General features: G+C 37.4%; 1 protein-coding gene across 4 annotated transcripts in view; it reads right to left on the bottom strand.

The window, feature by feature from the left end:
* INTS8 (integrator complex subunit 8) overlaps positions 1-25,075 on the bottom strand; it is a 50,698-nt gene that overhangs the window by 9,774 nt on the left and 15,849 nt on the right. For 3 of the 4 annotated variants that reach the window (XM_025433677.3, XM_049103915.1, XM_025433679.3), the window contains 11 exons: positions 24,710-24,851; positions 19,265-19,335; positions 18,726-18,901; positions 16,934-17,067; positions 15,180-15,290; positions 11,173-11,374; positions 7,106-7,227; positions 3,244-3,428; positions 2,791-2,824; positions 1,411-1,467; positions 1,257-1,318 (listed from right to left, as the gene is read on the bottom strand). In XM_025433677.3, coding sequence (XP_025289462.1) covers positions 1,257-1,318; positions 1,411-1,467; positions 2,791-2,824; positions 3,244-3,428; positions 7,106-7,227; positions 11,173-11,374; positions 15,180-15,290; positions 16,934-17,067; positions 18,726-18,901; positions 19,265-19,335; positions 24,710-24,851 — 1,296 coding nt within the window. The remainder of the gene's footprint in view (positions 1-1,256; positions 1,319-1,410; positions 1,468-2,790; positions 2,825-3,243; positions 3,429-7,105; positions 7,228-11,172; positions 11,375-15,179; positions 15,291-16,933; positions 17,068-18,725; positions 18,902-19,264; positions 19,336-24,709; positions 24,852-25,075) is intronic. The other variant, XM_025433678.3, reaches the window with a different exon arrangement.

The raw sequence follows: 25,075 nt of genomic DNA, 5'->3' as shown, positions 1-25,075 counted from the left end.
TCCCTCTGCCTGTCTCCACCTGTCTCCTGCGTCTCTCACGATTAACAAATAAAATTTTTAATTTATTAAAAAAAGAGAAATTTATAAAATGTTACCAAGAATTCTACCTACATATCAAATAACTGATCTTAAAATAGCCATACTTAATTCATGCCATTCTCACACTATTCTTGGGAGTCAATAAAGACTCCTGCTCAGGAGAAGTGTTTTTTTTTTTTTTTCTGGTCATTTGGTCACATTTTATTTTCTCTAGGTCAATTTACATAAAAGTATTTATCATGAAGATAATAGTTATTAAGACTATTATGTGTCAGTTCTTATTCTAAACACCTCGTTTAGAAAATGTATTAATTTATTTAATCCTCACAAATCTGAGGTAGGTACTATTCCTATATCCACTTAATAAATGAGGAAATGGACTAAGAAAGCAACTTATCCCTAACCCCTAACCCTAACCCTAACTCACCCACCTTTGACCCTCCAAGCCTCTACATGAGATGCACAACAACTTCCAATCTCCAAGCTTGGGATGAAAGCAAAGTACTCTCAATCTACAGACTGCTTATCTACCTACTAAAATCTTTTCTTCTTCAAATATGCCACAAAGAACAATAAAATAAGGCCTAGTCCTGCCTTTTAGGCACAAAGTGGGGGAAAAAAAGGGCAGCCTGGCGGGAAGAAAAAGTAACTTCTGTGAGGAAAGAAATGGGACTCCTGAATGAGAAGCTGCTATGTGTAGGAAGAGAAATGTGTAAATAGTTTCTTCTAGAAAAAGAACATTTTCTTCTCCCTCTCCAAAATTCCATCATCTTCTTACAATTCTCAGGAAATGAAAGAGAGAACATTTCTTAACGTATCCAAGAACTTAGTAACTAAAAAGGGTTTGGGAGCCTCTGACAATCACAGCATTAGAACAGACCCACAAAGAATTATCAAAAAATCATTTTCAGAAAGATACTTGTAAAAGATGTAAAATGCTGGAAACCTAACAGGAAATTTTTTTTGACCTCGATTTTCTAATTCTACCCATTGACAAAATATCAGGATCACTTAGGGATCTTTTTCAACCAAAGGCTGGTATACCTTAGCTCTTACAGTCACACCATATTCATTTTTAGGAAAATAATGGCTGCAAAAGAGAAACTAACTTGGCTGTAGAATCCTTATAGACTTTAGCCTTTTAGTCAAATTATTCGAGGTTATCTGTATCAGGATGGTTTCTAAATACATAAATAATAAGTTATAATACATCTTACTTGGGGATGGAGGATGGCCAAATAGAAATGTGCTCAGCTGTAATATCATTCACAATGTCCTCCTTAAAAAAAAAAAAAAAAAAAATTTAAAGTGTGATTTTAACAGGAAATTTCTTTCAAAGATTTTTTTTTAATAAAATTATAAAATACTGACCCGAACGTTGTGAAGTTTCACAAATAGTGACAAAATAATAGTCAAAACCAATGGTTCCTACAATAAAGAAAATACAGAATCCTTAAATATTATATGTATTTAATATTCCTCCTATCAACCTCAGAAATACCAAGTATTTTCTCTCTAAAGATTCTTTGAGGGATCCCTGGGTGGCGCAGCGGTTTGGCGCCCGCCTTTGGCCCAGGGCACGATCCTGGAGACCCGGGATCGAATCCCACGTCGGGCTCCCAGCATGGAGCCTGCTTCTCCCTCTGCCTGTGTTTCTGCCTCTCTCACTCTCTCTCTCTGTGTGACTATCATAAATAAATAAAAAAAAAAAAAGAAAAAAAAAAAAAAAAAAAAAAAGATTCTTTGACTTTAGAAATGTACCATCTTCTTTAGTTTAAAGCATACACACTACAGGTCAAGTTTATTTTTAATCTCATGAAAGAAATCACAGTATATAATTTACACAAAAATTACCCTACTTAGGGGAGCTTGGGGGCTCGGTTGGTTGAATGTCTGATTCTTGGTTTTGGCTCAGGTCATGATCTCAGGGGTGTGAGATCAAGCCCCGAGTTGGGCTCTGCTCTCAGCATGGAGGGACCTTGAGATTCTCTCCCCCTCTCTGTCCCTCCCCAGATCACACGGGCGCGCGTGTGTGTGTGTGTGTGTGTCACACACACACACACAGTTTCTCTCTAAAATAAATAAATCTTAAGAGACAAATTACCATATTTAGGTGACTGGTTTATGGTGCTCAAGTCTCTTCAGATGACTTTTTGAATTGAGTAAATCTCTTTTCCAATTAGAATTTCCAGCTATCCCTAAAAAAATTTTTTTTTTCCTTACTCAACATTTAAAGGATGGAATCTAGGTTATGTCCAGTAAATAGATGTAACATTAATCCTAGCAAAAATTAAAGCTAGGCTTCACACATCCAGCCCTATTAGGAAGACTGCTTTAGGGACGCCTGGGTGGCTCAGCAGTTTAGCGCCTGCCTTCAGCTCAGCGCGTGATCCTGGAGTCCTGGGATCGAGTCCCACATCGAGCTCCCTGCATGGAGCCTGCTTCTCCCTCTGCCTGTGTCTCTGCCTCTCTCTCTCTGTCTCTCTCATGAATAAATAAATAAAATCTTAAAAGGGGGGGGGGGAGACTGCTTTAAAATTTAAAAAATTCTGTTCTATTCACTAAAACATGTAAAGGTAAATGCACAATAAACCTCTCCATTCAGACCATCTCAACTTCAGGAATGATCACTGAAGATAATAAGCACACTATACAGAGCACTTATAACCAGCATTTAAACACTCAATATTTTTCAGTCCTATTTTATGAAAATCAGTAGTAATAATTAGATCAACTTTTAGTAAGACTTACCCGTAATTTTTTGATAAAGGAAAGTAGTTCGCTCCTACAAAAAACACAAATTTTGTATACACATTTACTATCTGAAATTAGAAAGTAAATTATAGATGTAAGTTTATTCCTAACTCTCCAATTCTGCATGTATGAAAGAGCATAATGTTCTATTGTCAAACAAACCTAATAAAACAATTTCTCTGTTTTAATCACATGTGACTTCTTCAACACTATGCAGTCACAGGCATCACTGATTCTGATTTCTGGAAGATACTAAATGACTAACAATCTCTTAAAAATAACATTTATAAACAGAAGACGTTTCCAAAGGTGGCCATGTCAGTCCAGAGATCAGCACCAGAGAACTAACACTGTCCATCTCTATGATATACAAGGATAAAGGCAGATGCTCTTGAAACAGTACAAACAGAACAAATAATAAACTCAAAAAATAAACTGACAGAAACATACCGATACATTATACCTAATGTAGATTCCCTCTGCTTTATTAAACTAACTCTGCCATCATTTCCTCGTTTGTGTTGACTGGACACACTACAGATCTGAACAACAACTTCCCAAAGGTCTTTAGCAGTCCGTCTACTTTCTTTAGGGCCAGGAAGTTCTTTGCATGTAGCTGCTAAAAGCTGTCCAAGCTATAACACGAAAAACAGAAAATATACAAAAAAATAATTTGTGACATCATACATCTAAGTTCTATTATTAAGGCACACTTAAAGAAGGATAACTACCCAAATATACCACAGTTATTTTACGTTGTGCCTTCTATCCAACCGCTGAGGAACGTTAGAGCTCACTGTCTACTGACGGATCAGAAATCTGAATGGGGAAGAGAATGCTCTGGTTCTACTGCATTATAAGGCTCATTTTTTCTACACAATTAATGAGGACAAAAACAAGTAGAGTCTAATTACAAAACTGAGACAAAGCAGAGAGGTACATGATTTATGAAGAGTATGTGTGTGGAGGGGTACCAAGCTGGTAAATAGTATGATCCCACTTAAAGGGGTGGGGGCTGTGTGTGTGTGTGTGATGGAACATATATACAATGTTAACTGTGGTAAAAGCCCAGAGGTGCAATTAAAATAGTGCTTAAGGGGATCCCCGGGTGGCTCAGTGGTTGAACATCTGCCTTCAGCCCAGGGTGTGACCCCGGGGTCCTGGGATCGAGTCCCACATCGAGATCCCCGCAGGGGGTAAGATCTAGAACAACCTCTCTCTAAGAAAAAGCCACTGGGGCTACTGCAGCTGTGAGGAAGCAGCAAAAAGGAAGGACAGACTACTGAAGCTGAACGATCTGATAGAGGCAGCCTTAGAGACCAAAAATGCAGGAAGAATCCATAAAGAGTGCAATGGCTGAAAGCAAAAGTCAGAGAAAAAACAGGCTCAAAAGGTAGAGGTGGGAAAAAAACAGACACAAGTCAAGTTGAGCACTTCCTACATTCCCTCTGTAATTTCCCAAAAAGAGGGCCCCTCTAGCCTTCGTCCTTATTAAATCTTACACATCATTGCTCTTGTAGAGAGTGAAGTGGCAAAGATCATTTCAAGTCCATCAGGAAACCCCAGATGCCCAACTGGACCTAGAAAATAGGATGGGGTCCCCACTGCTGACGGTAGCTTTTAAGGAGGTGGTCATACTATGACAAGATGAAAACTGATACTTTTCCCAATCTTTTTATAATAAAAAATGTCACACAGAAAATCTGAATAGTCCCCTGACACCTGCAGACCGGACTCACCGTCGCTGCTCTGCACACATTTTGGAGCCTGTGTGTACTGTTTGCCGGCTCCTAAGCTGCAGACACCACACCTCATCCCTAAGACCTTTGGGAGGTATCTCCAGGGACGGGAATACTCACCTTCATAGCCACAACTGCATGATCACACCTAAGGTAATTTAGAACGCCGGTGCCTCCTAAGGCAGTAGAAATGATGTAAAAACCCTAGCTGTGGGCGCCTGGGTGGCTCAGGGGTTAAGCTTCCGACTCTTGATTCCTCCTCAGGTCATGTCAGGGTCATGAGATTGAGCCCTGCATTGTGGACTCGGTGCTGCGGGGGGAGCCTGCTTAGGATCCACTTTCTCCCTCCCTCTCTGGCTCTCCCCACCCCCGCACCACTGGCACTCTTTTTCTAACAAAAAACAAAAACAAAAAACAAAAAACACAAAAACCCTAGGGGTGCTCTGTGAATGGACATCAAGGAGTCCACAGTCTGAAGAACATTTCACCCTATTTGCCTACTGCACACAAGTTCGTTTAGATAGCCAGGGCCACCGTATGTGCAGCTACTGACTGCAGTGCAGTGCAGGGCTACTGTAGCTCCTTATCTCAATTCATTTGCCATTGTCAACAATCACATGCTTAGTTGAAGGTCACTTTCGTTAATTTACTTGAAAGTAAGAATTTTGAGAAGTCTTAGGCCCCAGGGGCACCTGGCTGGCTCAGTCAGAACATGTGACTCTTGATCTTGGGGTGGTGAGTTCAAGCCCCACACTGGGTACCAAGATTACTTAAATAAGTAAACTTAAAGAAAAAAAAAAAAAGCCTTGGGCCCAAATCAATTGAATTCCATAAACATCTATGTGTGGGAACCAAACAAAGCACTGAGAATATAGAAAGTAAGTATCCAGATTATACAGGTTCAGTGCAACAAAAATGTATGTCCATGGTGCAAAAGTAGCAGGGCCAGTGGCACAGTTCAAAGGTAATAAGAGGAGAAAGTGATTTACTCATTTGCAGAGAAAGGAATAAGGCAAAGCTTCGAAGAAGCCACACTAACAGGCAGAAGCGGACAGGGCACCCTGGCTAAGCGACCAAATGGCACATGCTTACATGCAGAGGTGGAGAAAGCATCGGCGTACAGAGCCCTGGTAGTACTCAGAGTACTCTGGTACCGCCAGCACAGAACCGGTGTGACCAAGGAGCAGGAACCAGCACACTGAGGAAGAAGCACCTATACCTTAAGGCCTTGTAGGCCACACTCAAAAGACATAGGTCTTTGTCCTATGCTACTACTATTACCACCAAGCCCTCCTCCTCCTCCTATTAGCTAGTCTCTTACAACCCACGCGTCCATCAGTCCTGTGCACTTTCCAATATACCACACTCATCCAAGAGGGAGACTGTATAGTTTCATATTATTTCAAAAGATCACATTTTAGTTACATGCTTAATTAAGATTATTCCCTTTCCTTTTTATGATTAACAGAATATTCAAATAAAAAAAAAACATGAAAAATAAAACTGATAAAAATCACCTAATATTCCACTATCCAGAGATAATGACTGCTAATATCCTTCCAGACTTTTCCCTTCCCATGTGTATCCATGTCCCACGCCAAATTCCAATTTTGGAAACTGCTCCAAATTATAGTATTTTCAAAACAAAGTCCCTTACTCTAGACTTCTTTCTCTGACAAGGGAGCAAGGCGCCAACTAGGGAAGGTGCCACACAAACCCTAACCAGATGAGATGATGAAATGCTTCAGTGACTCTTCAGCAAGGTCACCAGATATCCCTCCTTCTTCTGGGCCAGATCAAGGAGACTGCAGGAAGCAGTGGGAGAACTCAGCCCAAAATCAGGCAACTTGCAGCACAATATCCTGTGCCCTTGTACACGGCAAGCCATCAAACACACACTCAGGTCCGCTGAAGCACAGCTCCCCAGAACTCATTGCTGAGAGAAGCAAAGAAAAAGCTACTGTACAGTCCTGAGCAACAAGCTAGGATCATAAAAGGAAATATCTGGAACAAAATGGTTCTGAGACCTTATTAAAGACCAAGACTATGGGGCATAATCAGACAAATACTCTAGATATGAGGAAATCACGATACAGAAATTTCACTAAAAAAGCAGATATAATCCAATGTCTAAAATTTCAAAGAGAAGGATGATTCAAATTATGACAATAAATTTTAGGAACAAAAGGAAGAAAAACTTTACAAAAGAAATGAGTGAATCTTCAGAGAGTTGAAATGAGCTCAGTTTTTAAAAGGACATACATGAAATTAGGAGGAAAAAACAAAGTAAAAAAGTGACAAGAGTCTTGTGCCTGGGTGGCTCAGTCAGTTAAGTGTCGGCCTTCAGCTCAGGTCATGATCATCCCAGGGTCCTGGGATCAAGCCCCGCAGGAGGCTCCCAGCTCAACAAAGAGTCCACTTCCCCCTTTTCTCTCTTCCTCCACCTCTTTGATCTGCTTTTGCTTGCTCTCTCTCAAATAAATAAAATCTTAAAAAAAAAAAAAAACAACTAAAGAAACGGGTACAATAATCTCATCCTAATAATCCTTTTGTTTAGATTAAACACAAGTTACCTTTACGTATGGATTATTCTGAAGCAGAAATGCAGGAACTTGCAGTGTAAGGTATTCATTTTCCCTCCAGTTTAACATAAAAGCAACACACTCCTCAGCAATAACTTGACGAAGAGGAATATCTAAAAAGAGGAAAACAGTCGGAATTACCATCATAACATTAAAATGAGAACAAAGCAAATACGTACTAAGATTTCAGTTAAACAAATTAAAAAGTATCTGTAGATGAAAAAATAGAAAAATTCTAAAGTTTTACATTTCTTCCAGAAAGTTAAGGTTTCCCAACAAAAGACTGCATGGTCCTACTAATCAACAAAATCATCTGCTAAGAATATTTTACATACCCAATGCCCTCCTGAGGAAGTTCACAGTACCTGTCCTCTAGAAACTTGTAATTCAAGTGAGCAGAGAACACACAAAAAAGTGCAATGGTACATACAGTATAAACTTTTAGCACATTTAGATCACAGAAATAGCTAAAACATAGAATTGTAACAACTCTGAGTAAACGTAGTTTAAATATTTCTGATTAAAATGTAATAAATACTCCTAAGAAACAAGTCATTCACTTTAAAAAAATACTGACTATACCAAAAACAATTTTAAATAAAAATGAGACCCCCTCCAAAAAAAACACCCAGAATTGTTTTGAACAAAAAAAGGAACTATTTTGCACATAATTTCCTTTGAAATAATTATTAAATATACCTTAATATAAAATAGGTTACAAATGTTCATAGCTCAAAGTATATACCATTCAGGTTTTTTTTTTTTTTTTTTCCATTCAGGTTTTAATGTACTTCAGCAAAAAGAAAAAAAAAATCAAAAGAATGCTAAATAACAATGTTAACTGAAAACAGAGCTATTAAATGTCTTGAGTACCTATATTTTCATCTTTCTAAAAAAGACAGCCTGTGGCTCTTTATTTCTCACCTTACCCAAAAAGGATTTGAAATGAAAAAAGAGTGGTAAAGGAACACAGCAAAATAAATTATACATTATTTGTATCACTGTCAAAAACAAACAAACAACCAGAAGTGAAAGTAGTATCCCCAATGCATGCCTATCACTGAGTTCAAGATCACACAGCATTTGGCTCCAAGGCTTCCTTTATTCACCCAGCACTCCTCAATAAAAGACCAACAAAGGTTCTTAAAAATAAATCCGAATCTAGGGAGAATTCTGATACAGCCTGAAAAGCAGTAATTTGAAGATTTAACTTCCTTGTATGCATCTCAATGCAATTAATCATTATCTCTAAATGTAGAGTCCTATGCTACAACAGGAACCCAGAGCAGGCCTAGAATTCAATTTTTCTGAAATCTAAGGAACATAACAGGACAAGTATCTCAATAGAACGTTACCTAAAATACAAAGGTATTAAAAGTTGAGGAATTTCAGGCACCTGGGTGGTTTGGTCAGTTGTAGCGTCCAACTCTTGATTTCAGCTGAGGTCATGATCCCAAAGTTGTGGGATGGAGTTCCATATTGGGCTCCAGGCTCAGGTGGGAGTTTGCTTAAGATTCTCTCCCTCCCTCTTCCTCTGCCACCCCCCCACTTGCATGCACACTCACATGCTCTCTAAAATGTCTTTTTTTAAAAAATTAATAAAAGTAGGAAAATTTCTCCCATAAGACATTACTGGCTTTAGAATAACTAATCTGTAGTCCTTATTTATAAACAGAAGGATGGATCTGTTGTCCATTAACATCACTTCCAATTCCTGATAGAGACAGGCCAATCCACATTAATACCCTCTTTTACAGAGGGCATGCATCTAATTTGATCAAAATTGACCCAATATCACCAGGGAACAATTTTTTTTTCCTTAAAAAAAGAGGGAGGAGGGGCACCCGGGTGGTACAGTTTATCAGGCCTCCAACTCCTGATTTCAGCTGAGGTCATGCATCTGCATCAGGGGACTGAGCCTGTGCTGGGCTCTCCTTCTCCCCACCCTACTGCCCCCTCAACCTACAGGCTCTCACGAAAGAACAAACCTTAAAAGAAAAGAGAGGAAAAGGCAGAGGACACCTTTTTGTACCGCTCCGCCTCCCGACCCATGGAGAGACCCGACTCTCACAGTGGCAGTGGAGTGCAGAGCTGTCAAACATCAGAGCCAGGTATCTGCTGAACCCAGGGACCTCAGTCTGTAACTGAGGCTTGAAGACCAGGAACTGAGTCTGTGTTTGCTCCTCCTAACAATAAAGGATATGCTTGCCTTTCTGTTTTAAACACTATTTGTAACACAAACTAAGGGACAAGCAGCTAAACATCCAACAAGAACTTACATAAATTATGTGCAGTCCTAGGAGTCTTAGACCAAAAACAGAAAGTGATATGAATTCCAAACCACTTAAAGGTCAAAAACGTACTACAAACAGACCTGTGCTTATTTAAAGGCATTTCCATCCATTTCAAAGATTAACCTGGACTGATGGGTTCGAATCACTGTTATGTCCCTTACTGCATGACTTTGGCCAAATTCCTTAACCTCTCCGCACCTGTTTCCTGACTTATGAACAGGAATAATTAAAGTAGCTACAGGAATAATTAAAGTAGCTACTTCACAGACCTGCCACCAGGACTAAATGAGTCATGCACCTAAAGCTCTTAGAATAGCTGACGCGTGCAGCTAACACTCAACAATGTTAGAATTTTTAAAAATTCCTTTTACTTTCAGAGAAATCATACAAAAAATCAAACTTCCACCTTATTTAAAACACACACACACGCACACACAGCATGTGTCAGTTGATAATACCAGTATGAGATCAATTATTTTTTAACATTTTTATTTATTTATTTCAGAGAAAGAGTGTGAGAGAGGCAAGCAGGAGCAGGGAGACTGATGAGGGGCTCAATCCCAGAACGCCAGGATCATGACCAGAGCCGAAGGCAGACACTTAATCAACTGAGCTACCCACGTGCCCCATGGATCAATTCGTAAGACATTAAAGGGCACTGACGCATTAAAACTCATACAGTGCTAAAAAGTTGTATTATTTCCTAGAAATCAGAATGTTTATCCAAAAGACTCAAAGGCCAGAAGCCATTTCTGTTTTGGCACATTACTAACACCTTCCTTTACACTTCAATTTTATAGCTTTAAATGTGTACAGTATGTTTTAATTGCTCTAAATATTAGTAAAAGATTTATAATTAGGAAACTGCTTTAATTAAGCAAGATTTACATACAACAGAGATAGTTTATACAATAAGCCCCTTTTCCTAACAACATAGTTACACTTACAATTGGTCACACAAGGTCTGTTCCTAAAGTGACAGGCGAGTTCTTGACCCCCTGGCAATCTGATTTCTGTGACGGTAATGAGGAATCAAACATTCAACCTATACTTACTAGAACATTTTAATTCTTTGTTAAAAGAGTATCTTAAAATTGCCATATAGTTTTATACTTCGCTGAACAATGTTTCCTCAATATTCATTTCCACCTGAGACCTGACTTTCCTCACTTGGAAAGAGGGTGTTCACAGATATACTTAGTTAAGATGAGATCATACAGAATTAGGACAGACCCTAAATCCAATGACCGTTGCCTTCGTAAGAGGACACACACACACACACCCCTCCCCCAAAGACACACTGGGAAGGCCACGTAACAAAGGAGGCAGAGACAGAGTGTGAAGCGCCAGGCCAAGGAATGCCCAAGACTGCTGGGAGCCACCTGAAGCTAGAAAAAGCTTCAATGAGAGCGTGGCCCTGCAGACACCTTGATTTCAGGTATCTAGTCTCCAAATATGTGAGAGAATAAACTTCTGTTTTAAATCATCTAGCTTGTGGTACTTTGTTATGGTAATCCTAGGAAATGGAATAGTTTCCCTACATTATCCTCAATGTTTAAGAGATCTCTACACCTGATTTCTGTTCTAGGAGAGCAGTAACTTTTTTAAAGATGGCAAATTAAATAAATAAATAAATAAATAAATAAATAAATAAATAAATAAATAATTAAATAAGGTTGGCAAAAAGCCAAGGACATGTTAAGATTCTTCCCTACAATTACTTGAGTAGCACATTTCTGAAATTTGACTTTGTGAACGTCTTACCAGGAAGCCTCATTTCCAGATATCCCCGCACCCTACTAATAAGATCAGAAGGAGGCCTCTCTCCTGATTGCCCTGTTCCAGCTTCATGTGTATGAATATCCAAAAGCAGCATCTCATTCAGCATGACCTGACGAAGTTTCGGTGAGAACTCTGTCACCAATTCCAAACAAGCAGCAAACAGCTGTTTGGCATGGGAAAAGTCCTATAGAAAGAAATAACAGATCACTGGCTCACCTTTCCTCTAGAATCAAAAAATGTACATGAGTACAGAACAAAGAATTCATTTAAATGAATTTAATGATTTACACATTTAAATGAATTACACTGATTATCCTGGAGAATGAAGCCAGATTATCTTTTATCATCTGTGTCACTGATTTATTCCAATACATACTTAATTCTTTTGTAATTAAAATCCAATAAACAGTATAAAAACATGCTATATTATTAAACAAGCTGTACATAAATTGTAACCAAAAAAAGCTTTTATAGAACTTACATATTATATACACATCATATACATATACTTTATATATATAAGCTATATATATTATATACACATACATAATATATACATACACATAAATTATACATTTTAAACATATATATGTATATACAGAATGCATACAGATTCTGTGACAAGTACCCTACTATACCTAGGCTATACATTCTTCAACAAGGTTTCACATTCTAAAATCTTTGCACACACCCCTTACTAGTTCACGTCATTGGCTAATAAATAAATACACTACAATCCAACCCTTTTCTTACATATCTGCTACTAATTTTTTCCAAGAGAAGTCTTCATTCATTCTGTCTTCCCACATGCCTCCTTGACTCCTACCCCCAAGACAATGAAGAAATAGTTTTTACTAAATGACGATCTTCTCATTGTGCAACCTATTGACCACTTTTCAGTTATCTTACAGTGCTTGAGGGCTGCAATCACAGGGCTGCCCACTCCCTTGTTCTTGACATTCTCTCCATTCCCTTGGCTATTATGACTTGACCTCGGTCTGGTCCTCATACCCACCATGCCACTGTTTCTTGGACCCGATGTTGCATCCTCTCAGTTCTGTATATTCTCCCTGGGTGATTTCTAAGGCCTCCCAAATCTGTATTTCTAGCCCAGATCATTCCCCAAACTTCAGGCTGTTTCCAGTTATAGGCCCAAATTAACCACTATAAAAATGAATAATCCTTCAAAAATGTTTTTCTGTATATTTACTTGCTGGCATCCAAAGCAGAAAGCTAAGTATTGTTTTCCATTTTTTTTCCCTCCCTCTTGCCTTCTCATCGCACATCAATAAGCAATCAATTCTAGATTTTACCTCCTAATGTTTCCCTCTGTTTTCTTTTATCCTTTCTAATACTTGTGCCACTTACTAGCTGCGTGACCTTGGACAATACCTTTGACTCTGATTTCCCACCTACAAAACTGAGCTAACACCTTCTACACAGTTTGTGTGTATGTGTGAAGAATAAATGAAAGAATAAATATATATGAAAACTGCAGAATAATCTCTGCGCCCAATAAACGTTAGTTATTTTAGGCGTGGAAAAAGAAAAGCTGCCAATGACAAGCCGCCTATTATAAATTTTTCAATAGCTCCACAATTATATAGAGCTGTATAGTCCAATATGGTAGCCACTAGCTATATGTGGCTACTGAGCATGTGAACTGTGACCAGTCCAAACTGGCTATTTTATTTTACACTTGAGGTGTAAAATACTACATTTTGAATGAAAACCTAGCACACACATTAGAAAAAGAAAAATCTAGTGTTAGTCTAGAAATAGTTCTCAAAACTTAGCATGCATCAAAATGGAGGGCCTATTAAAACAGACTGCTGGTCCTCATCCCCAATTTCTGATTCAGCAGGTCAAGAGTGGGACCCAATATTTAGCATTTCTAACAAGTTCCCAAATGTGGCCAATGCTGCTGGTGTGGCAACCATGCTTTGAAGGACCTCTGGTTTATAGCACTATCTACTAACGGTTCTTTGCTCCCTACCCTCTTAAAAACAGTTTTAAGTAAAAATTTCTATCAGAAATTGAATATTTAACCTCAGAAATATTTCTGGAGGGAGAGTTTAAGGAGATGCTAAAGTGTAGAAAAATACAGACTTTCTGAATAAATGAATTACACAGGATGCCTGGGTGGCTCAGCAGTTTAGCGTCTGCCTTTGGCTCAGGTCGTGATCCCAGAGTCCTGGAATCGAGCCCCAAATCGGTCTCCCTGCATGGAGCCTGCTTCTCCCTCTGCTTAGGTCTCTGCCTCTCTCTCTCTTTGTGTCTCTCATGAATAAATAAATAAAATCTTTTAAAAAAATGAATTACACTATTTTTTATTTTAAAACATATATACATTTAGGGATAAATCTAACAAAATACATGCAAGATTTGTAAGCTTAAAATTATAGAACTTGATGAGACAAAGATATAAATAAATGCAGACCTAAATAAATGAAAACATACTAAGGTCACGGATTAAAAGACATACTAAGGCCATCAATTGTCTCCAAATTGATTTACAGAGAGACTCATTACAATCTGAATCAAAATCCCAGGAAGCTTTTTTTTTTAAGTAAACACTGAAAAGCTGATTCTAAAATTTATATTAAAAAGCAAAGAGAAGGGTACCTGGCTAGCTCAGTAGGTAGAGCATGTGACTCTGATCTCAGGATCATTTGAGTCCCACAATGGGTGGAGAGATTACTTAAAACTCTTAAGAATGAATGAATGAATGAATGAATGAATGAATGAATGAATGAATGAATGAGTAAATAAATAAATAGAGGGAAGGAAGAGGGGTGCACCTGGCTGGCCCAGTCAATACAGCATCTGACGCCTGATCTTGGATTGGAACGATCAAAAGCCCCACATTCAGCACAGAGTTTATATAAATCTTTATTAAAAATAATAAATAAAATTCAAAGCAAAAGGCCTAGAATATCCAAAGTGATTTTGAAGTACAATAAAACTGGAGGCCTTGACAGCACTTGGTTTCAAAACTTACTATAAAGCTAAAGTATAGCTCTTGTCCCACCTTTCTAAAATAAGCCCCAGAGTTGGGCTCCCTGTTCAGCGGGGAGTCTGCTGCTTCCTCTCCCCGCCTCCCACTTGTGCTCTCTTTCACAAGCTCTCTCTCAAATAAAATCTTCAAAAAAAAAAAAAAACAAAAAAAAAAAAAACAAAGTAAGCTGGAAGAGGAAAATTGTGAAAAGAGAGCAGAACGTGGAGAAAGAACAGGGCATGTGACCTCGAACAGTATTTCAGGTGATTTCTGTACCGGTTGCACCTAGCTTCCTCCTCTAGCCTCATCACAGCCTCACCGCGCATACCAGTGGCACTCTACCATCAGCTTACTCCTGCCAATCCGCATGTATACCATCCTATTTCTTATCTTTGAGCTTTTCCATGATGCCATCCCTTTTACCTCGCTAACTTATTCAAGCCTTGAGGTTTATTGAGCTCAGGATTTCTGCCTGAACTAAGTTTGGAAATGTCATCTTTAACCTGCCTATAAAATTTTCTGTACTAATACTTGCACAATTATACCATCTTAAATCATTTATTTAACATTTCACTTACATCTCAACTTCCCAAATACACTACAAAGTCCTTATGTAAAATAAATTACAAAAGTGATTTTAAGAGATTTGGAACACAATTTTACTAACAGAATCCTAAAGATACAATCAATAATTTTTCATGGTCTCTATATTTTTAAAAAGGAATGGAGCAGTATCCATATATCCAAGACTCCAGTTATCAAGGTGAAGGAAAAAGAATGAACTACAACCCCTTTAAAATATCTTTTTGCAGAAAAAGAAAAACAAAACATTTTAGGCCTAGAACTATATTTTAAGATCAAGGAAATATAGGAAATTCTGATTCCTGGGTTTCATGGTAAAATTAATAACGCTTTTTTTTTTTCTAAGGTCAGACTCTGGCTGAATATAAAGCATATTCTTAACCAGTAGTTGATGTACACTTTTACTCACCTTAACAGTACTGCAGTGTAAACCTTTGGCCATGAGAATGTAAACCAAATCTCTTGTTAAATTGTCTTTAATTCCCAGGATAACCCCACTATAAACAGAAGGTACCTCCCACTAGGAAAGAGAAAAATATATAAATATACACACATAAACACACACACAGTCATATCTAGAGAAGAATCTTTCAATAATCTTCAATCACATTTAAAATGGTCATGCCAAGGTCACCTTTATAGAGAAAGAAAAATGACAGCCATAATGAAATGCTAATCAAAATGAACTGTAAGCCAATATTAATTTAAATGGACTGGAACTTCCTAAAGGACAGTCTATAGAAAAAGAAGAAGAAAAAAAAAACCCTAGGAGTATATAGATATATTTTTATGTGATCTTCACCACAATACTCTGAAGTAGGTACAATTATCCGCATTTTACAGATAAGAAAAGCGAAGTGCACAAATGTTAAGTAACTTGCCCAAGATTGATTCTATAGCTAGTACGTATAGAGGCTTGGATTTAAACTCAGGCAGTCAGATCAGAACTCTCCAACTATTATACTTCCTAATCTATAAAAATGAGTACTACTAGCATCAACACTAATGTTCAGGGAAGTTTTTCATTTCACTGCACTTCCATGTTCAAACCCCATAAAATGTACATAAATTTCTGGCTGCTTTTTTAATTACACTTTTAGCAGACAAGTATACAGTAAGTTAGAAGTACTGCCATAGTACTTTGATTTCTCCCACATCTATGTGCTATCTCCTTTGGACCTTAGTTACATTTCACTGAGATGGTGTTCTAAAAGTTATTTTCATTTGCACTTTGCATGCAGAAAAGCTTTTAAACAAATAAACTCAGAAATAGGTAAGTCCATTAGCTGGGCATTTTTAAATGAACATGCAAAGTCAAAAACTTCCTACAAGTAAGTTTTTATGAATCAATTTCAATCTGCAAGCAATCTTAAGCACATAGCAAAGCAGCTAGAGACTACATAGAAAATATTCCTTATACATATACTTACAGCTACATTTAAAATATTTGGAGATGCTATGACAATAAATAGAATATAAATTTATTTTTATTTATTTTTTTTTATAAATTTATTTTTAGAAGTTACAGACTTCATCACTTTTCTTCTCAGCTTTTTGGCTAAGATCAAGTGTAGAAGTTACAGACTTACAAGTATCCTTTTTGACATTTTGTATATTCTCCATCAGTCATGTTCAAAGTGCATTTTGTCACGTGAAAGCCCTAACATTATTGAGCAAACAGGGTCTTTATTCTAAAAAAGGTCAGAGAATAACTCTTCTATTAAATTACATCAGAGGAGGATGTGGATGGCTCAGTTGGTTACGCATCTGAATTCAGCTCAGGTCATAATCTCAAGGTCCTAAGATGGGCTCTGCGTTGGGCTCTTCCAAGCTCAGAAGGAGTCTGCTCTTCCCTCCCTCTCTGCCCATTCCCCCACTGGTACTCTCTGCCTCTCAAAATCCTTTTAAAAATAAGTAAATTGCAATCAGAAAACAAGTATAACACTCTTATCTCTTTTTTTTAAGATTTTATTTATTTGAGATAGCACATGCGCAGGCACATGAGTGTCCAAGAGGGGCAGAGGGAGAAGCAGACTCCCCACCAAGCATGGAGCCCGAATGGGGCTCGACCCCAAGATCATGACCTGAGCTGAAGGCAGATGCTGAACTGAGGCACCCAGGTGCCCCCTTCTTATCCACTCTTGAAAAAGTGTTATTTCTAACCTTGTTAGACACTGTCCAGAACTGGCGCTCTGAAGTCATGCCATGTAATTCAATTAAAATCTGTCGAATCCTCCAGGGATCCACTGATAATATCAGCTGATGCTCCAACTGACCAATGTTGACACTTGCTGAAGCTAAGAAGAGATTTCTATTTCAATAATAATTTAATTCAAAGAAACAATCCTACAAATATGAGAATAATTTGTTGAGAGAAATTGTATGTTTGTTAAGTATTATATCTCTAAGCGAAAAACAGCTCTCATTTTCAGAACTCATTCATTCAACACAATGTAAATTTTATCCTGATACAGAAAACCTAACAATTTGTATTAAGCCTGCATTTAATAAATAAATAAAAATATAAACAGATAAAAATCAGTAACTGTTCATGGAAAGAACAAGATGGGATATACAGAAAAACTTAAGTTGTGCAGTCTCCTGTCTCAAATAATTTTTATTTGAACATTGACACTTTAAAAACCATACCCTACAGTTTGAAAAGTTTAGATTTAAAAAGTCTCCTAGGGATCCCTGGGTGGCGCAGCGGTTTGGCGCCTGCCTTTGGCCCAGGGCGCGATCCTGGAGACCCAGAATCGAATCCCACATCCGGCTCCCGGTGCATGGAGCCTGCTTCTCCCTCTGCCTATGTCTCTGCCTCTCTCTCTCTCTCTGTGACTATCATAAATAAATAAATAAATAAATAATTAAAAAATAAATAAATAAATAAATAAATAAATAAATAAATAAATAAATAAAATAAAAAATTTTAAAAAAAAGTCTCCTACTTTCAAACATAATATGTTAATAAAGGCACATATAAATATATTTTTGTTTTGGCAAATACTAAAAATGTGCTTTTCAAAGGAAGAAGAAAAGAAGGTGGAGGCACCGCCTTCCCAGAAAAACAAAAAGATCATTAAAATCCCTAATTACGGGATCCCTGGGTGGCGCAGCGGTTTGGCGCCTGCCTTTGGCCCAGGGCGCGATCCTGGAGACCCAGAATCGAATCCCACATCCGGCTCCCGGTGCATGGAGCCTGCTTCTCCCTCTGCCTGTGTCTCTGCCTCTCTCTCTCTCTCTGTGACTATCATAAATAAATACAAATTTAAAAAAAAAAATCCCTAATTACAACTCAGCTTTCAGATACAGTCTTCATTAATCCATTCTCCGCATTTTAGGTCCTAATGTCATTTTCCTAGTGAGGTTCAAGCAGCTACAATTTTGTTTTGTTAAACCAACTGAATTGTCTCACCTACATTAAGCTCTAAAGCTTATGTTTCTTATTAATGAACAGCACTATATTTACTATTTTATGTATTCATAAAATAAAAGCAAAAATGGAAGAAAATGATCAAATAAATAAGGAAAAAAATGGCAACGTTGCTCAAAACTGGTATACTGAGCCAGCAGATACTATAATAGCTCCGCTCTGATGGCAGAAATGCAGGAGAGCCTGTACTCTCTCTGAGTCTCAGGACCCTTTACCACTCCCCTCCCAGCTCTCATTTTTACCTCTAAGAACACAGCAGCAGCAGGAGAATCACCTTGGTATATTTCCCCAGCTAGAATCTTGTATGTAACTAGGCCTCAATCTCCATTAACCATAGACTCAGCAGAGTTCCAGCACTTAACTGCTTAGACAGAAATAGGACTACAGAAGACTAGTAAATTTCTAATTAATTAATGATATAAATTAAAACAAGTGCGAGGGCAACCTCAAATACACTGAGGGGCAAATATAACAGAGGGGCAAAATGTGCCAACATTTTCGCTAGCAGACTAGAGAGCTAACCTGGGATATCATAAAATGAAGTTACAGGTTTAATGCACAGATTTACTCTAGGGGATCTCTTCCTCATCTGATCAACAAGTAGCTTTCGTTCTTCATCTTTCAACAATGTAATGAAAAGCTCATGTGAAGAAATCATGAAAACATACTGCAGATCTTCCAACCCCAGACACACATTCCTAGATCAGTAAAAATATTGTAAAACAAAAAAAGTTTATAATTTAGTTTGGGGAAAACAATCATATTAACCAATCTTTATTAACAAACCATTTAATAAGCTACCCATTTCATAAACTGTATAATAATATTTGAAATAGATCTTAAAAAATTTTTGGTCCTTATTTAAAATTGTGACATCATGTCCCAATATACAGAAAGAATAACTAATATAAATCCTAAATTTTGTGTCATTACACAAATCTGAACTGTCTCTCAAATGACTACCTGGATATAAGACATGCAGGACAAATACAAAAAGTAATTAAAGTTATTTTTCTCACAGGACTAAATTGAAAGTTAAGGGGGGAAAAAAAATCACTTACTTTAGAAAAGCAGCCATGTTTCCTTTCAAAGAATCTGAAGCTTTTTCTAAATTTACTGATCTTGAACATACCTAGGAATTTGAGTAATTTGAGTAATTTTTATTTGAATATTGACCCTTTAAAAAACATACCTTACAGTTTGAAAAGTTTAGAAAACAACCAAATTCTCCTTTTTCAGTTACATATCAATCACAGATTTGGCTACGTAACTTAAGATAAGACTGTGACTAAGAACCATTATGGAGAGTGAGTAGAATATGAACATTTCAACAACTGCAGGTATTTATATGAAAAAAGAATAACCTACCTAGCATGGTATAGAGTTCTCCCAAAATGTATAGATTATATTAACCAATTATATGTGGTGATAAATTCTGCCGCAGCTCCAGCCAGAAAAGTGAAAGATTTCACCTGAGATAGCTGAATGATTAGTAATAGCTAAAGTACTGAGAACCAACAATTAAGAAGGTAACAGAGGTTTTAAAAATAAACAATGAAATAAAGAATAACAAAAACTAGTTGTGGAATATTAGTTACCTACAAATAACAATCTCACAATATTCGGACTTTATTCATCAGATTAGGATTTCCTCCAAATATTACTTACGTGAAACCAAAATAAAGCAATCACTATAAAAGTCCCTAATATAAGGAAATTGTCAAATACTCTCTAATATGTTAACAAAAAAACACAGAATGTTCACAGCAGCATTATTCATAATAGCCAAGAATTGGAAATAACCCTAAAGTCCATCAACTGATAGACACACAAAATGAGCAACAAATAATGTATCCATTCAATGGAATATTATTCAGCCACAAAAAAATAATGAAGCACTGACAGATGCTACATTATGGATGAATCTTGAAAACATTTAGTAGGGCAGCCCCGGTGGCCTAGCAGTTTAGCACCACCTTTGGCCAAGGGTGTGACCTTGGGGTCCTGGGACTGAGTCCCATGTCGGACTCCCCGCAGGGAGCCTGCTTCTCCTTCCGCCCGTGTCTCTGCCTCTCTGTGTCTCTCAAGAATAAATAAATAAAATCTTTAACAAAAATAAAAAGAAAAGAAAAAAACATTTAGTAAAGGGCGGCGGGGGGGAAGGCCCGCCCGTGTCTCTGCCTCTCTGTGTCTCTCAAGAATAAATAAATAAAATCTTTAACAAAAATAAAAAGAAAAGAAAAAAACATTTAGTAAAGGGCGGCGGGGGGGAAGGAGTGTGTGAGTGGCTCGGATGGTTGGGTGTCCAGTTCTTGGTTTTGGCTCAGCTCAAGATCTCAGGGTCCTGGGACAGGGCCACAAGTCAGGCTCCACAGTCAGTGTGGAGTCTGCCTGGGTTTTGCCCCTCCCCCTGCTCACAATCGCTCTCTAAAATGAATTTTAAAATTTAAAAAAAAAAAAAAAAAAAGGACCACGTATTATTTTCTTTTATATGAAATGCCCAGAGCAGGCAAATCCAGAGACAAAAGTAGCTTAGTAGTTTCCTGGGGTGAGGGGACTGAAGGAAAATGAAGGACTATTACTGGGTAAGAAGTTTTGTTGTAGAGTAGAAGAGGGAGGGTGAAAATGTTCTAAAACTGACTGAGGTGGTGGTTGTACAAATCTATGAACATACTAAAAACTAAAAAAAATAAAATAAAATAATCACTGAATTGTACACTTTTAACGGATGAATAGTATGTGATTATACCTCAATAAAGAGGTTATTAAAAGGAAAAAAAAAAAAAACCGGAGCAGCTGGGTGGCATAGTAAGTTAAGTGTCGGACTCTTGATTTCGGCTCAGGTCACAATCTCAAAATGCTGAGATCGAGCCCCACTCCAGCTCCACACTGGGTGTGGAGCCTGCTTATGATTCTCTCCTCCCACCTCTCTCCCCCTGCCTCTCAAAAGGAAAAAAAAAAGGCAAAAAAGGACAAAGGAAATAAGTTTTCAAGTACTGTGCTCAGAAACAGCATTGTAAATTATGCTCAGATGAATAGATTCCTCTATTAGCATATAGCATATATACATCTTGATGTACAAAATACTTATATTGTAATAATTTTGCTACACACTATAAATTAATAATGATCTTACAATAAGTAACACCTGAATATGCTTTCATGGTACCTTATTCACACATAGTGATGCACTGTATATGTGTCATGAAACTTAGGTAATAGGTGTTGACTTCTGATAAGCAATATAACAAATGTGTTAAGTTCAATTCTTAAAAACAGTTAAAACATGACATACTGGGCATCTCTATAAATGCTATAAACATTTTATTTCTTTTTAAAGATTTTATTAATTTATTTGAAAGAAAGAGCCTGAGTTAGGGGGTGGGGGGTAAGGGCAAAGGTAGAGGGAGAAGCAGACTCCTTGGATGAGCAGGGAGCTCTGATGTGGGGCTCAATCCCAGGACCCTGAGATCAAGACCTAAGCCAAAGGCAGATGCTTAACTGACTGAGCCACCCAAGCATCCAATGCTGTAAACATTGTTAAAAGTTAATAAACTTAAAAACGTAGATTAAGTGGGGGCACCTGGTGGCTTAGTCTAGTTAAGCGTCCAACTCTTGACCTGAGCTGTGAGTTCAAGCCCTGCATTGGGCTCCACACTAGGCATGGAACCTACTTTTTTTTTTTTAAAAAAAAGATTTTATTCATTTATTCATGAGAGAGACACACAGAGAGAGAGAGGCAGAGACACAGGCAGAGGGGGAAGCAGGCTCCACGCAGGGAGCCCGACGTAGGACTCAATCCCAGGACCCCAGGATCACACCCCAGGCTGAAGGCAGGTGCCAAACTGCTGAGCCACCCAGAGATCCCCTGGAGCCTACTTTAAAAAAAAATAAAAATAAAAGTAAATGGATAAATTCTTAGAAAATTACCTCTTAAAAATAATCAGGAAAAACAGATTACCTCTACATCCATTGAAACTGAAGCAATACCAAAAAAATCTTCCCTCACACAAAAAAATCTCCAGGCCCAAATATTTCATTGGTAAATTCTACCACTTAAAGAAGCATTCATTTTTATGGAAACTTTTCCAGGCAAGGAAAAAAGATACCTCAATTCATTTATGAGGTAACCATGACCAAAACCAAAAGTAGGACATAAAAAAAAAAAAAAAATAGATGCCTCAACCTCATACATGTATGAAAAAAGACCTTAAAATATTAGCAAACTAAACCCTGCAATATAGATTTTAAAAAGAGAACATATACCTAAAACGAATATGCTATATGTCCATTATATCTCAACTAAAAAATAAAAAGTTATGACTGGAGTTTACTACAAACAAGCCAAGGTAGCCTGACACTTAAAATTAACATATTTCTGCAGCCACTGCAGAAGTCAAGATGGAGATTCCTCAAAAAATTAAAAACAGAACTACCATGTAATCCTGTAATGGCACTACTGAGTATTTACCCAAAGAATACAAAAACACTGATTCAAAAGAATATACGCACCCCCATATTTACTTCAGCATTTTTAACAACAGCCACATTTTGGAGGCAGCCCAAGTATCCATCGATAGATGAATGGATACAGATGTGTATAAATAAAATAAATAGCCATAAAAAAGAATGAAGTCTTGCCATTTGCAACAACATGGATAGAACAAGAGAGTATAACGGTAAGTGAAAAAACTCTGTCAGGGAAAGATAAATACCGTATGATTTCATTCATATGTAGAATTTAAGAAACAAATGAATGAAAGAAAAAAAAATCAACCAAAGAGACTCAACTACAGTAAATATCTAGATGACTATTAGAGGGAAGGGAGGAGGCGAGGAATGAAACAGGTGAAGAGGATTAAGTCAACACTATCTTGATGAGCACTGAATAACCCATGAATTGTTGAATCACTGTATTGTACACCTGAAATGAATATACCACTGTGTTAATCAGAATTTTTTGAAAATTTAAAAATTGATGTATTTCACCACATACACTAGAGGTGAAAAATTAAATTACAAAGCATCATAATAGAAATACAAAAAGCTTTTAATAAAATCTAAAAATCATTCATGATAAAAAGAAGAAACAGCGGCCCCTGGGTGGCTCAGTGGTTGAGCATCTGCCTTCAGCCCAGGGCGTGACCCTGGACTCCCTGCAGCTTGCTTCTCCCTCTGCCTGTGTCTCTGCCTTTCTCTAAGTGTCCCTCATGAATAAATAAAATCATAAAAAAAAAAAACCTCAACAAAGCCATTTAAAGGGAGCATACCTCAACATAATAAAGGCCACATATGAAAAATCCATAGCTACCATCATCCTCAATGGCGAAAAGCTGAGAATCTGAGAGTCTTTCCTCTAATGTCAGGAACAAGACAAGGATGTTCATTCTTATCACTTTTATTCAACATAATAATGGAAGTCCTAGCCACAGCAATCAGACAACAAACAGAAATAAAAGGCATCCAAATTGGTAAAGAAGTAAAACTTTCACTATTTGCAGATGACATGATGCTGTATATAGAAAACTCAAAAGACTCCACTAAAAAACTGCTAGAATTGATAAACCAATTCAGTAAACTTCAGTAAAGGAGGATACAAAACTAATCCACAGAAATTTGTTGCATTTCTATACACCAATAAAGAAGCACCAGAAAGAAGAAAACAATCCCATTTATAATTGCAGCAAAAATATTAAGACACCTAGGAGAATAAACCTAACCAAAAAAAGGTGAAAGACCTGTACTCTAAAAAGTTTAACATATTGATGAAAGAAATTGAAGATGACACAAAGAAATGGAAAGAAATGCTCATGGATTATAAAAACAAGTATTGTTAAAATGTCTATACTACCCAAAGCAATTTACATATTTAATGCAATTCCTATCAAAATACCAACAGCGGGGATCCCTGGGTGGCTCAGTGGTTTAGCACCCGCATTCGACCCAGGGCGTGATCCTGGGGTCCTGGGACTGAGTCCCACATTGGGCTCCCTGCATGGAGCCTGCTTCTCCCTCTGCCTGTGTCTCTGCCTCTCTCTCTCTCTGTGTCCCTCATGAATAAATTTTTTTTTAATTGTGCTTTATGTATTTCTCTCAATGACTATTACATTAAGAGAGTTAAAGAAAGAGGTAGAAAGATCCAACGCAAACACAGATTCTGGAGCTCTCAGGAGAGGTCATTGTTACAATTTGGGAACTTTTAGTCAACAGGTGACCCAAACTTTAAATGAGAATTTAAAAATGATATGAGAAGATGGAGTCAGAAACAAATGACCATAAACAGAAAAACACTACAGAGACGTCGATGAAGGATTAAGGAAAACCTAGTAATGGAGAACTATCAAAGAGCTCTAGCAAAGGATGAGGTTGGAGAGCACAGTCCGTCGGGAGTATCAAACATAGGCAAGCCAGATGAAGAGAGAAAGGGGGCACCATATTTGGCAACCAAGAGGTCACTGGTAAGCTTATAGCAAAATTATAAATCAAATAGGGAAAAAATATCTTACCTCAAGAAGAAAGTCTATTTTCTCTTTATTAGGTCTAAGAAACAGCTGGTTAAATTGAACACTAATCGCTCTACCTTCCAATATATCACGGACTGTATTACAGGCACAGACTTTAAAACAGATTTCATCTAGAGCTTCATTTCTGTTGAATACAAAAGTAGATCTGCTAATATATTCTTTTTAATAAGAGAAAAGCATATATTACAAAACCAAATTCACAAGAATGAGTTATTTATCCTTGAGAGGTAAGATTTTAGGTTTAGGTTATTCAAGCATATGTCAAGGGTGGGGATAGAGCAGAAAAGTTTTAAATTTGTCCAGGGACAATTTAGTTACAGCTTAGAAAATAGAACCAAATTCTGCTAA

Source organism: Canis lupus, chromosome 29, assembly GCF_003254725.2.
Source record: "Canis lupus dingo isolate Sandy chromosome 29, ASM325472v2, whole genome shotgun sequence".
Lineage (NCBI taxonomy): Eukaryota > Metazoa > Chordata > Mammalia > Carnivora > Canidae > Canis > Canis lupus.
The sequence above is the reverse complement of the archived record's forward strand: the minus strand, read 5'-3'. Positions and strand labels throughout refer to the sequence as shown.